Source organism: Schistocerca cancellata, chromosome 1 (genome assembly GCF_023864275.1).
Source record: "Schistocerca cancellata isolate TAMUIC-IGC-003103 chromosome 1, iqSchCanc2.1, whole genome shotgun sequence".
Classification (NCBI taxonomy): Eukaryota; Metazoa; Arthropoda; class Insecta; order Orthoptera; family Acrididae; genus Schistocerca; species Schistocerca cancellata.
The window spans coordinates 921,991,790-922,007,476 of NC_064626.1; the positions used below are offsets into that span (position 1 = coordinate 921,991,790).

Sequence of the window (15,687 nt, forward strand, 5' to 3'; positions counted from 1 at the left end):
TTACAACAGAATACTGAACCATCTTTCTGAGAATAACCTTCAAATAGGACCTGAATTTGGTTCCATAAAGGCTTTTATACAAAAAAGCAATATATAATCTCAAAAACTCAGTTCTCGTAGAAATAAGCAATAAAAATTACTCTGTTGGCATTATCCCTGATGATGCCAAAGCTTTCAGTTGTGCATATTGTAACATTTCACTAAGGAAACTATAAGGGGCTGTCAAATGAAAACAAGACAGATGGAAATAAAAATTAAGTAAAGTGTTTATTATTTCAAAAGTAATCATCATAACTGTTAGTTCATTTACCAAAATGTGAGACAAGATGTTCAATGCCTTCATAGGAAAATGTTTCCAGCTGCCTACAGAACCATGATTGTACCTAGGCGTGCACCTATTTGTTCGAAGCAAATTAATGCCACAAATTTCTGTCTTTGGGGCTCTGAAACTATGGAAACTGCATGGGGGAGAAACTGGGACTTTATGGAGGATGTTTAAAGGCTTCACAGCAGAACTTCTGCAGCAAAGTCAAAACAACCTTGGAAACATGCAGGCGGGCATTATTCTGCAATAGGATGATGCCATCCATTTTGAGCATTTGGACTATGCTGCAGAAGTTGTACAAAGAAGTGCATGCCTGGAAATAATCATGGTTTTGTAGGCAACCACAGATATTTTTCCATGAAGATGTTGAGCATTTTGTCTTAAAGTGCGATAATTGGTGATTACTTTTGAAATAATAAACAGTTCACTTTTTTTTGTCCCATTTCATTTTCATTTGACCCTTATAAAATGGCTTTGTGTTAAGTATTCGCCTTTCATGGATGGGGTCTTATCTTAATAATCGAAGGTCACATTTGCAAATGGTAGACAGGAATAGGACTAAATTCAGAATGGGTCAATGGTCTTGACAAACAGCTGAAATGATTAAAACTGAACATAGCGCCAAGGCCTGATGGAAGCCCCATCAGAGTCTATACTGTATTTGTGGCTGAGTAAGCCCATCTTCTCTCTGTAATGTATCATAGGTCTCTTGAACAAAAAACCATGCCCAGTTCTCATAAAAAAAGGATACGTCACACCCATCTATGAGAAGGGTTGTAGAAGTGATCCAGAAAACTACCATCCAGCATCCTTGACATAGATTTTGTAGAATCTTAGAACATGTTCTTAGTTCAAAGATAATGACATATCTTGAACAGAATGACCTCCTCAATGTCAACAAGCATTGTTGTCAAAAACAGTGATCATGTGAAACCCAACTTGCACTTTTTTCACTTGACATACGGAAAGCTTTGGATCAAGGCAATCAGGTAGATGCAGTGTTTCTTGATCTCTGAAACATTTTTGACTAAGTACCACAGCTATGCTTATTGTAGAAAAAAACAATCATATTGGGTGCCAAGTGAAATTTGTGACTAGACAGAGGACTTTTTCTGAAGGAGGACACAGTATGTTAGCTTGGATGGAGAGTCATTGTCAGATGTAGAAGTAATTTTGGATGTGACCCAGGGAAATGTGTTGGGACTCTTGTTGTTGATATTGTATATTAATGATCTTGCAGACAATGTTTTCAGTAACCTCAGACTTTTTTCAGTTGATGCAGTTATCTGTAATGAAGTACTATCTGAGAGAAGCTGCATAAATATTCAGTCATATCTTGATAAGATTTCAACATGTTGCAGTGATTGGCAACTTGCTCTAAATCTTAAGAAAAGTAAAATTTTTCAGTTTCACAAAATGGAAAAAAAATGTAGCATCCAATGACTATAATCTCAATGAGTCACTGTTGGAATCAGCCAACTTATACCAATACCTGGGTTTAACACTTTGTAGGGATATGAAATGGAATGATCACACAGGTTCAGTTGTGGGTAAAGCAGGTGGTAGATTTCGGTTTATTGGTAGAATACTGGTGAAGTGCAATGAGTCTGCTAAGGAGATTGCTTACAAATCACTTGTGCAACCCATCCTAGAATATTGCTCAAGTGTGTGGGACCCATACCAGATAGGACTAACAGGGGATATTGATTGTGTACAAAGAAGGGCAGCACAAATGGTCGCAGTTTTGGTTAATCCTAGGGAGAGTGTCACAGAAATTCTGAAGGAACTGAAATGTCAGACTCTTGAGGACAAACATAAACTATCTCGAGTAAGCCTATTAACAAAGTTGCAATAACTGGCTCTAAATGATTACGCTAGGCATATATTACAACCACCTACATATGGCTCACAAAGGGATCATAAGGATAAGATTAGAATAATTACTGAACACACAGAGGCATTCCCATGCTCCATATCTGAATGTAACATGATGAAACCCTAATAACTGGTACAGTGGGACGTACCCTCTGCCATGCACCTCACAGTGGTTTGCAGAGTATAGATGTAGATTAGGGAACTTGACCCACAAGACTCACTTGGGACACTGGATGATTCTTCAAAAACTATAATATTTGCTGATGATTCTAGTATTTTCATAAAGAGACGCTCATTCATTCACTCATTGTGTTCTGTAGGTTTCACCATGAAAGGGAACATTTAGGAATGAGTAACAAGTCAAGGTGTACATTAACATGAGACAATGACACTGTAGAAACTAAATCTGCATACTATATTAAAAGTCAGCTGTCACTGTATTGCTTACTCTTCTTCTACATCTACATCTACATCCATACTCCGCAAGCCACCTGACGGTGTGTGGCGGAGGGTACCTTGAGTACCTCTATCGGTTCTCCCTTCTATTCCAGTCTCGTATTGTTCGTGGAAACATGGATTGTCAGTATGCATCTGTGTGGGCTCTAATCTCTCTGATTTTATCCTCATGGTCTCTTCATGAGATATATGTAGGAGGGAGCAATATACTGCCTGACTCTTCGGTGAAGGTATGTTCTCGAAACTTTAACAAAAACCTGTACCGAGCTACTGAGCGTCTCTCCTGCAGAGTCTTCCACTGGAGTTTATCTATCATTTCTGTAATGCTTTTGCGATTACTAAATGTTCCTGTAACGAAGCGCGCTGCTCTCCGTTAGATCTTCTCTATCTCTTCTATCAACCCTATCTGGTACAGTTCCCACACTGCTGAGCAGCATTCAAGCAGTGGGCGAACAAGCGTACTGTAACCTACTTCCTTTGTTTTCAGATTGCATTTCCTTAGGATTCTTCCAATGAATCTCAGTCTGGCATCCGCTTTACCAACGATCAACTTTATATGATCATTCCATTTTAAATCATCCTAATGCATACTCCCAGATAATTTATGGAATTAACTGCTTCTAGTTGCTGACCCGCTATTTTGTAGCTAAATGATAAGGGATCTATCTTTCTATGTATTCGCAGTACCTTACACTTGTCTACATTGAGATTCAATTGCCATTCCCTGCACCATGCGTCAATTCGCTGCAGATCCTCCTGCATTTCAGTACAATTTTCCATTGTTACAACCTCTCAATACACCACAGCATCATCTGCAAAAAACCTCAGTGAACTTCCGATGTCATCCACAAGGTCATTTATGTATATTGTGAATAGCAACAGTCCTACGACTCTCCCCTGCGGCACACCTGAAATCACTCTTACTTCGGAAGACTTCTCTTGATATGCTGCGTTCTGTTATCTAGGAACTCTTCAATCCAATCACACAATTAGTCTGATAGTCCATATGCTCTCACTTTGTTCATTAAACGACTGTGGGGAACTGTATCGAACGCCTTGCGGAAGTCAAGAAACACGGCATCTACCTGTGAACTCGTGTCTATGGCCCTCTGAGTCTCGTGGACGAATAGCACAAGCTGGGTTTCACACGACTGTCTTTTTCGAAACCCATGCTGATTCCTACAGAGTAGATTTCTAGTCTCCAGAAAAGTCATTATACTCGAACATAATACGTGTTCCAAAATTCTACAACTGATCGATGTTAGAGATAAAGGTCTATAGTTCTGCACATCTGTTGGATGTCCCGTCTTGAAAACGGGGATGACCTGTGCCCTTTTCCAATCCTTTGGAACGCTACGCTCTTCTAGAGACCTACGGTACACCACTGCAAGAAGGGGGGCAAGTTCCTTCGCATACTCTGTGTAAAATCGAACTGGTATCCCATCAGGTCCAGCGGCCTTTCCTCTTTTGAGCGATTTCAATTGTTTCTCTATCCCTCTGTCATCTATTTTGATATCTACCATTTTGTCATCCGTGCGACAATCTAGAGAAGGAACTACAGTGGAGTCTTCCTCTGTGAAACAGCTTTAGAAAAAGACATTTAGTATTTTGGCCTTTAGTCTGTCATCCTCTGTTTCAGCACCATATTGGTCACAGAGTGTCTGGACATTTTGTTTTGATCCACCTACCGCTTTGACGTAAGATCAAAATTTCTTAGGATTTTCTGCCAAGTCAGTACATACAACTTTACTTTCAAAGTCATTGAATGCCTCTTGCATAGCCCTCCTCACACTATATTTCACTTCGCACAATTTTTGTTTGTCCGCAAGGCTTTGGCTATGTTTATGTTTGCTGTGAAGTTCCCTTTGCTTCCGAAGCAGTTTTCTAACTCGGTTTTTGTACCACGGCAGCTCTTTTCCACCTCTTACGATCTTGCTTGGCACATACTCATCTAACGCATATTGTATGATGGTTTTGAACTTTGTCCACTGATCCTCAACACTATCTGTACTTGAGACAAAACTTTTGTGTTGAGCCATCAGGTACTCTGTAATCTGCTTTTTGTCACTTTTGCTAAACAGAAAAATCTTTCTACCTTTTTTAATACTTCTATTTATGGCTGAAATCATCGATGCAGTAACCGCTTGATGATCACTGATTCCCTGTTCTGCGTTAACTGTTTCAAATAGTTCGGGTCTGTTTGTCACCAGAAGGTCTAATATGTTATCACCACGAGTCGGTTCTCTGTTTAACTGCCCAAGGTAGTTTTCAGATAAAGCACTTAAAAAAATTTCACTGGATTCTTTGTCCCTGCCACCCGTTATGAACGTTTGAGTCTCCCAATCTATATCCGGCAAATTAAAATCTCCACCCAGAACTATAACATGGTGGGGAAATCTACTCAAAATATTTTCCAAATTATCCTTCAGATGCTCAGCCACAACAGCTGCTGAGCCAGGGGGCCTATAGAGACATCCAATTACCATGTCTGAGCCTGTTTTAACTGTGACCTTCACCCAAATTATTTCACATTTCGAATCTCCGTCAATTTCCTTCGATACTATTGCACTTCTTAACGCAATAAACACGCCTCCCCCTTCACTGTCCAGCTTGTCTCTGCGGTATACATTCCAATCTGAGTTTACAATTTCATTACTGTTTACATCTGGTTTCAGCCAACTTTCTGTTCCTAGTACTATATGGGCATTGTGACCGTTTATTAATGAGAGCAGTTCTGGGACCTTTCTATAGACGCTCCTGCAGTTTACTATTAGCACATTAATATTGTTATTCCCTGTTGCATTTTGCCTACTCCTACCTTGCTGCGTCTCAGGAGGCGTCTTGTCGGGCCTATGGAGGGAATTCTTTAACCTAAAAAACCCACATGTGCACTCCACACGTATTCCGCTACCCTTGTAGCCGCTGCCGGCGTGTCGTGCACGCCTGACCTATTCAGGGGGACCCTACATTTCTCCACCCGATAGTGGAGGTCGAGAAATTTGCACCCCAGACCTCCGCAGAATCGGCTGAGCCTCTGGTTTAAGCCTTCTACTCGGCTCCAAACCAGAGGACTGCAATCGGTTCTGGGAACGATACTACAAATAGTTAACTCAGATTCCACCCCGTGAGCGAGGCTTTCCACCTTCACCAATTCCGCCAACCGCCTGTACGAACTGAGGATGACCTCTGAACCCAGACAGCAGGAGTCATTGGTGCTGACATGAGCAACAATTGTGCGAATTTAGACAGGTAAATTAGTAAGAAAACCGTACTTTGAAAAAGTTGCTGCCTCCTCAGTTTTATTACATAGCTGCAGTTCATTTGCTGTCTTTACTGAATCTCAATTGTAATTCTCAAAGAAATTTTTTTACATCTATAAATATTTAGTCTTATTTAAACATATCCATAGCAGATACAGAAGAATAATGGGATATGCTTACAATCTTTACACAGCTAATAGATTACAAAGACTCGTATGAAGCAATTATGGACAAATAAAAATGGGAATTGTTGGGCATGGAGTGAATGATCCTCCATACGTGAAATTTCTAGGCATCCAGATGAATAATAAACTGAGTTGGCACCAGAGATGGAAAAGTTAACCCAAAATCTCTGTTTTGCCTCTTTTGCAATTAGAAATCCTATTCATTATGTTGACCAGCAGACGGTATTGCTAGCATACTTTGCATATTTTCACTCAGTACTGTGCTACAGAATTCTATTGAAGTGTAAGCATATTGTATAAATCTGACAGTTGAATACCTTGCAGAAGCTGTCAGTGACATGGACTACCTTTCTTGTGAACTATGAAGTGTTGTCGGTTTTTGTATGACATATTATGCAAGATGGAAATCTCCCCATGTATATATGTTCAAATAAAATGTGTTCTTTCAGTTGTGATGTGCTACATGTTTATGTTTGCTCCCTACCATTTTTAAAACAAGGTTAAAGGACTATGGCCCAGTATCACCAATGAACACTGAGAGGAAAAGAGGAAGTCGTCTAAATGAGAAGACAGACTGAAAGATCTTTTGTATATTACAAAGAAGATTTGTAAGTGATGTTACAAAATCAGTATGAAAGTAATAGATGGGGCTAAATTCAGTGAGAATAATTGGTGAAATATATGAATGGGAAAGTTTCTGCACTGCACAACACATTAACAGTACATAAGTAAATGATCAAACATGGTGGGCAAGCAAGAAATAGAACTGTTGAATGAAGTGAATTACCACTACTAGTCACAAAGTGTTAATGGATTTCTCATAAGTAAGCTGTGTTTGTGCACTAATAAACCTGGCATTGGAAATACATGCAAAGCAGAAAAATAAAAAACAAATGTAAAGGCTATCAGAATTCTGCTAACACCATTTAATATTTATTCTCTTGATGATATACAAGACTGCAAAACTGTGAAAGAAAAATGAGGCGCACTGAGAGATTCCCATAAACATTTTGATTTGTGTGGGAGAATGCTTGAGTTAAAGGAACACATGAACATTGAAAAGAATGAACTGCTGTCAGATTACCTTCCAAGATGCAGCACACTGCAGTTTTAAAAGTTTCAAAGGTCAGAAGAGACCAACCATAACAAACAAATCAGAGTGGAAGTGTTCAAAGTAGACCAGTCCATAGTAATGGCCAGTGTAATAATGATTTTGGCAGTTATTAAAAAACGTATGAGTGTGGTCCTCAATATCATCACTGTCAAGTATATGGATATATTGCCCACAGTCTGATGATTACATTTTAATCAATGAGGAAGCAAACTATAGATAAGAAAGCAAGTAAAACACATCTTCATATTCAGTGACACTAACAGCTAGCAAAAGTGTGTTACTGACAGCAAAACACTATAACATTAAATTTCATCCTACAAATAAATTAAGCGTAATCACGTCAGACATTGTCATGTTTTCACATGTGACATACACCACTTTCTGAGAAAGTAAAAGACACAATGTATGGGCTCTGGACAGCAGTGAAACAGACCATATGACTTACCATTGTGATAAATTCACCACGTTAACCAAATGCGAATAATTAATAAAAGTAGCTGATCGTGTATATTTGTTACGTATTGGTTTCATCATTGTGTGCATATACGTATGAGAAGAATGTGGAGGGCAAAAGGTCAACTTGAACAATACATTGCATATTCTACACATCATGTGTAATTTGTTATCAGTCACTGAGGTGAGTATCTCAGTGAGTGCATGTGGCTGTGTCACAGGTCTTACCACTAGTTGGGAATCTGATTTATGGTACCAAAGACCATATTCTCAATGAAAAAATGAGAAAAGCAGATATATATTGTGGAATAACTCTTGAAGCATCAGAAAACCAAATGATTCAGTTGTGCAGTGTGTGCACTGAAGACAAGATGAAAGCCAAGCCTTTCCCCAAACAGACTGGAAAACAGATCAAGTGAATCGCTGTGTTCAATACACAGTAATATAACGTGCATCTGTCTGGCCCACAGTCACTTGGAGGAGCAAAATATATTGTCACATTTGCTGATAATTATTCAGGATAAACAGTAACATATTTCCTGAAAGTGCAGTGTTTCAATCATTCAAAGAATACAAAGCATATGCAGAAAACCATCAAGAAAAAATAGGAATGCTATGTTCAGACAGTGGAGGCAAATATATAAGTAAAGAATTTGAATAATACCTGCTAAGAGAGATATTTGCTAAAAGAGAAGTTCAGAGGCAGCTGACCTCAACAAAATGATGTTGCAGAATGGTTCAATTCCTTTCAAATACTGTGTGATGTATGCTTTTGGAGAGTGTAATCTCACAAAATTTCTGGGGCAAAGCAGTAGCAATGGCAAAGTACTTGCAAATTAGATGTCTGACTACAGCAAATGATTCAGAAAGTCACTTCAAATGATGGTATGAATGTGGCCAAACACTGACCATCTGCAATTATGTGGATGTTGTATGTGGGCAAAAATAAAAAACCAATATGGTCAATTTTGAACTAAAAGGGCAACCTCATGTAATGGCTCAATACTCATAAATCGTGATAGCCTAGAGACGGGTATCCAGAAACATGAAATAATAACAATTGTCAGAGATGTTGCATTTAATGAAGATATCTTTCCAGCAAAACTGAACAAAGCTGTTACCAATTTGATTGATCTGAAGGCCACAAATATTGCAGATGCTAAAAGAGTATTACAGGATGTAGATGTTACGTGAGAAGGAGAAGTACCTGAATTGATCAAAATGAAAATCTGGAAACATGTGCCTTCTGAACATATCAGTGTAGGAAAGGAGACTGAGAAGGAAGACAAGAATGCTGAGAATGATTACACCACATCACAACAAAGGATGATTACTGTGAACTATGAGAACCACATTAAATGAAAACTGCAGAACATGTTCTGGGTGACAAGTCAAACCACTGAAATGACTGACAGACTACAAGACAAAAGAGAAGAAGAAGGTATCTGCAGTTGAAAAGGAGAGTACATCAAGAGAAAAAGGTCAATAAAGCATTCAAGAAGTCATGTCAGTTGGCGATAAAAACAAACGGCAAGAAGCAGCCAAAAGAACTGAAAAATTTAATATGAAACTGAACCTGGTCATTTGTGTGCCATGTACTGACAACTCAAAGATGATATGAACAAAATGAATTTTAAGTGGAAATATGATGAGAGTGGAAGAAATGCCAAATAAAGAGCATGAATGGTGGTTTCAGATAATGATCAAAGACCAAGAATTGATTCTGACAAATTTTAAAGCCTAGTTGTGAAAATGAAAACTATGTAATTACTTTTAGGGAATAGCAGTTGAATTAGATTGGGAAATTCATCATTTAAATGTTGTGGTAAATTTGATGGCCAACATAAAAGATGAAGTGTATGTGAAACTAGCCAGGGGTTTCACAGATCCACTGAAAAGAAAAAAGAAAAATCAACAGCATACCAGGTGTGGAAGGACTGCATATTGGTGAGTGGATGTGGAGACTTGAAAAGTGGACCTATGAGTTGCATCAGTCTGGCATTAGATGGAATGAAACACCTGATGAATTCTTGCATAAGCAAGGCATGCTGCCATAAGTAGCTAACCCATGGGTTTGTTATGGTTGAAAGCATGAGGCAAGCTCAGTGAACAGGGTGCATCAAAATACTGAACCACAGTCAGAATTCTTCTTTATTTGACAATGGATACAAGGCCAGATTTAGCACATCCAACAACATATTCAACACAGTTCAGCAGCAATCTGAGAGCAGAGCAACAGAATGCTATCAAATACATTGCAAGGTATTACAATTGATGTACTGATCTGTATTAACTGCAAATTTGGTACAAAAATTGGAATGTATATCACTGCAGATCTGGGAGCTTGCCAAAATATACATATAGTAAAGCTAAGCTTTCATTTAAACATTGCTCTGTTTTTGCATGTCTTACCCATTAAGATATATCAAATACAAATGTGTCAGTGAAATTTTAAATGATGACATACATATCTGGTCTTATGAGCCCAAATTTTTTCTAGGTGGGTGGTCCTCAAAGTGTTAAGTTCTGAATGAGAGTCAAATGCCTCAAAGGTGTCAGCTCAGCTGAGACCTCTTGTATTATCTTTGTTCTTCTTTGAGTCAGTGGCAGTTATTATGGAGACAGTATGAGAAGAAGTTATGGAGTAGGTGATATGAAGTTGTTGTGTTCAAATGTATGGATTGTGTCAGAATGGAGACAGATTTGTGAAATTGTAGTGAAATATGAAATGATGAAAGTAAAAGGAATGATGAAGAAGTTTAATCACACAGCGTCTAAACTGACAAACCTACAAGAGCTTGACCATACCACCCAGACAAAAGTATTGTTTTCAGTGAAACATGTTTTCTACAAGCCATGACATTGGCAAGAAGCTATAAGAACCAGATGAGTACATTTTATTTTAATTATTATTTTGATCCTCCTCCTTGCCTAAAATGGCTACACTGAAGTAACAGAGGGTAGGATGGTAATAATTTAGACGTTCTTCTCAGCTGCTCTTTACATAGTTGAGCCTGTTGACAGTACACTAACTTCCTTATGAAGTTTATTGTCAAAAGTCAACCACAGTTTGAAAACAACAGTAACGTTATTGAGTACAGTATGTGTGTATCTGTGTGTGTGTGATGTAAGTTATGGTTACTATATTTCAGAGAAGTAGCCAATTGTAACTGCTTCTGTCTGTCAATGTATAACTTGACTCATTTGACATCTCACTTAGGTTCAAGGTAACTCACAAAAATAAAGTGGGAGACACAGATGTACTCAATAAATTTGAAAAAGTAACATTTTGCTAGTTCTTTACTTACACAGGCCAGCTGTGATTTAATTAAGGCAGATTCAGGAATTACCTGGTGTTTTAGGTGTATATCAGAGTGAAACACTAGCAAACACGTGGGAATAGAGCTTGATGACTGCAATTCCTCAGTTTAACAAAGCAATGGAAGAAAACAAAATCAGTTTCCAATGTCTTACTGGCACTGAGTCGATCAGAGACAGACCACTAGAGGAGTTCCAGAAGAAAGAGGGGTGAGATCAACCACAACAGTTTTTAAGGAACTATCCTGGCATTTACCTGAAATGCTTTTGAGAAACATTTGGGAACCTATGACATAATTGTGGAAAGGAAATTTTAACCTGCTCCTTTGAGATACAGTCGTAATAAATGTTCCTGCTGCAGATATCTCTATAAGAAACAAGATGTGTGTGGAAAATTGTGTTCAAATATTGCAACATATGTTTTGTTGGTTTTGTTGATCTGAAGTGTGCTTACCTTAGAAGAATTGATGCACTTCATGTTCTTGCATAAAAACATATTTTCACAGCTAATTGTCAGAGACCTCTTTTCATAGTAGTCCCATTCATGGTATGGGAACAGGTGGCCAGATAAGCCACTGTTACTATCTGCGAGTAAACAGAGTTTCTCATCTTCCCTGGAAAATAATAAGTAGAAATATAAAACATTCATTGCTGTTACTGAAGCAGTGCAAGTAATTAATTGTTATGAAGAAATTGAACAGCTAGAGAACACAGATGACATCCATTTATAAAGTGAATAATATGGGCTACAAAATAAAATGTGTAAAAAGTCATTATTAAGAAATAAATTGATCACAACAGAGTGGACAGTAACACAGATATGAACACAATACTGAATCTTTTACTGAGGACCAAAGAGTCATTCTTTTAATACAAACAACCACTGCAGAAGAAACTTAATGACAAATGATAAAAGATACAACAAATTTTGGAAATTTTAATGCAACTGACATGAAATATGTGATACTATTCCTCATTAGCACTGTACAAACTATGGCACATAAGCAAATAATGCTGCAATTATCTTGCATCATTTGTAAATAGCACACAGACAACAGTATATTTCAAAGAAGGTAAGGAAGATGGCAGCCGGAGCTCGTCAGAGAGACAGAAGGAAACTGTGACAGCCAACTTGTTGAAATGGCATCAATGCATTTGTGTGTCCAGTATTGTTCTTCACAGACACACACAAACATCCATGTCGTGCCCCTTGGAACTGCAGCTGTGCATGTGTGCAGAAATAATATCTCCATTAACAAAGTATTAAAAAATCCTTGATGGGAAACAAACAACAGAAGGAGAAAATTTAATGTTGTAATTTGAAATAAACTAGTCAAGTCACTGCCACAAATCGAGATTGACACTAAGCCGATGGTAGAAAACGTAAAGGAGAATCAATATTACAACTCCAGGTAACATGAGCTCAAATCAGTACCTATAAACAATGTCAGTATCACAGTCATGAACATGCAGAGAATTCCAAGTCCAGAAAGCAAGATAACATTTTTTTTAAATTGGTGTACAGAGGCTTCAACAGCAAGGTATAAACTGTCAGTCTTGCCACCAGGCAATGTGTTCATTTCCTGTAGTAGTCTCTCTAGGGGACAATGCCTTGTTGAAGCACAACCATGCTGTAGTGCAGCTACTGGCAGGGTCTCCCATGGCAGACGGGCATCAGCAGTTGAAGTGGACAAAGATTGTCCCATAACATCCCTCCCATATCCACTTCAACAGTCCTGCCTCAATTCCCCAGATACCCAAACCAAGATGTGAAGCAATCTGTGATGAGGAGTGCATAGTACATGGGAAGATATGTCATTTATGGAGCCTCATGGATACCCGACAACCTCCCTAGGTAATTAACCCTGCACTGTTTGGGGCTCTGAGGCCTTGACAAATAAATCCCCAATTCTTGTGGGGCCAAAACAGAGAACAAAGAACAAAATAAAACAAAAACTGAAGGATGTGATGAATCCTCAAACACACAGTGTTGGGGCTGGAACTGATGGAAGCTGTTTCTACAGCTGGATCAGGTGACAGGAAAGTCCGAGTAGTGGAACTTGTCACTGAGAAGTTGGACCAGGTCAGGATTAAATCCTTGCCTAGTACTAAGAAGAGAAAACTTCTCAAAGAATAAAAAGAAAAGGAAGCTAAAGAATGACTTCCTAAACATAAATGGAGAAAATTAAAAGGTCTTTAACCTAACAGCTTCAAAAAAGGATTGTCTGAGAAATAAGGGGGTAAGCAGACCCTTCTACCTCTAAGACAGGGAACAAGAGAGGGAAGAATCTAATACTCCCACTTCGCAGGATAATCAGACAGATAAACGCTGACACAATAAATAGGGAAACAGACCCGTAATTGTGCAGGAATGTGGTTACCCAATAGGGGTACCCACCTGCAAACATGACCTAGCAGCAGGTTGTTCAGATGGATCTCTTTGAGAAGAAAGGGGAGGAAGCAAGCACAGGCCCCCAATTCAGGTGAGTTTATCTGGACAAAGACTCTTTGTCTGTAAGGATATGAAATTGGTGGACTGGCTTAAGTAGATGGTGCCCAAGATCTCAAAGGGAGGAGGTGAAGCTGGCGCTCAAGACAGCAGCTAAATTCTTCAAGACCACAAAGATGTCAGTTTGGGTACTGAAACAAGGATACTCCTCCAAAGATTCTCTTCAAGAAGGGAAGGTCACAACACAGGACTGGAGGGTAATCACTCAAAAGGTTATATTGGTTGGAAAAACCCGTGTTGTGGCTATCAGTGAAAAATTCCTGAGGGTAATGCAAAAACAGGACCTGAAAGTGTACTCAGGGTTCTTGCAGTTTATTATGAGGATAATCCCTCTGCCAGGCTCTTAAATGTGATTTGCAGAGTATCCATGTAGATGTAGATGTACATACACGCAGGAAGTAGTAATCAATTATCAAGCCTCTCACCATACAAAGCATCTTTATATTCATGCTGCCATAAATTAAGATACGAGTAACAGTGTGCTTACAAAGATCAAGAGTTACTAATCCACATACAATACACAGATAATGAAACAGTACAGTGAACAGTAGAACACATCTGGGGACAAGCGCCTGCGACACTGTCTTTATATAGGAGAGAGCTCCAGGAGATGGCATAGCAGTTTCAGCACCTTATGCACAAGTTGTTGGAGCCTCAGGTGGCAGGCATACACAGATGCCAATGGCAGAATCTTTGAATGTAGAGTGCTGGCAGCCATACCTGTGGTGTATATCCAAGTATGATATATAGGGTTGTAGTATCCCACGTCCCTTGCGGAAAGGCTGTTCCTCCAATGTGGGCACCGGGGTGATCATTGACACATCCATGGCTTCTGTGGTAGGTGGCACAGGTGATGATGACAGTAGCCGAAGGAGATTCTGGGCAGAAACTGATGAGTGGGCTGGAAATGGCACAGCCTTGGACACACAGTGACCCCCTCCCCCATCCCCCTCATTGAACACTCCATGCAAAGTACAAGAAGAGAAGATGGGATGGTGATGCTGATGGCAAGGGCACAAGGTGCTTGAGCAGATGCGTTAGGGATGCCAGTGTTAAGGAGTGCAACAGCGCCAGCCATTGGAAGTGCAAATTTCAACAGAGCCTCAAAGGAAGGGTTGGCAGCAAGTGTCAAGGCACCAGACCCCAGAGGAGGGCATGAGGCTGTAACATCTACAAGGAGGGCAGGTTTGCCCTGCAGCAGAGGTATCTTGCAAGACCTGGACAGATGGTGAGGGAGGAGGTGGGGATGGCAGTAGCATACCCGTGGACTTCACTGTGGCATGAAGATACAGCTGATCATGATGGTACACCAACCATCTGTCATTGGGGTACACCATACAGCAGTGGCGGCCGGAGAAGCCATGGACCATGGCAGAAATCCACTTCGTTGGAAGCCAAATCCTCATGCTCAGACCATGGGGCTTGGAGTGGAAAACAATGAGGACCGTGTGGATGGACATAGGTGAAGCAGCATGAGCAGGTGGAGGAGGCTGTGGGGTTGGTGATCAAGGAACATCCCAGCTGACTTCTGTCTCCCACTGGTGTAAATCCGTAGGAACTCAAGAAACGCGTCAAGGCATTGTCAGTGGAAGAGTCCATGATGTATTTCTTCAATGGAACCTTGAACGTGCAGATGAGATGTTCCACTTCAACATTAAATGAAGATGGATAGGAGGAGCACTCATGTGGCAAATGTCTTACGGGTGCAGAAATTGTAGATCTGAGACACAAATTGCGGACCACTATCTATAACAAGTGTATACGGCAATCCTTCAATACAGAAAAGTATGGAACCGTAGCCACAGGTAGTGTCAAAGGCCAACTCACACATATGGAAATTTAGAGAGGGTGCTGAGAACCAACAACCAATAAGAAGTAAGGAAATGTCCCACAAAATCAACATGGACGCATTTCCACAGATATTGCAGTGCAGGCCACATAGAGCATAATGCACAGGGTGCTGCCTGTTGCTTAGCGTACTGACAGCAGCTGTGACAAGATACTTAACATCACCAATGATGCTGGGCCAAAAACCATGCCATTGACCCCCCAGTGTCCCTGATGTAAGAGCTAAAGCACATCCTGTCAAAGGGTGCCTGGGATCACAACCCTGGGTGACAGCCCACCTGCAGTTAAGAGAACAATACCCTCAAGGAAGTGATGGAGGGCAAAATAGTTATGTAAAGGATCAG

At 39.8% G+C, this 15,687-nt stretch overlaps 1 protein-coding gene across 2 annotated transcripts in view; it reads right to left on the reverse strand.

The window, feature by feature from the left end:
- Window positions 1-15,687, reverse strand: part of LOC126191321 (serine protease svh-1-like) — a 457,777-nt gene that overhangs the window by 195,123 nt on the left and 246,967 nt on the right. For both annotated transcript variants that reach the window (XM_049932162.1, XM_049932154.1), the window contains exon 11: window positions 11,441-11,600. In XM_049932162.1, the coding sequence (XP_049788119.1) occupies window positions 11,441-11,600 (160 nt within the window). The remainder of the gene's footprint in view (window positions 1-11,440; window positions 11,601-15,687) is intronic.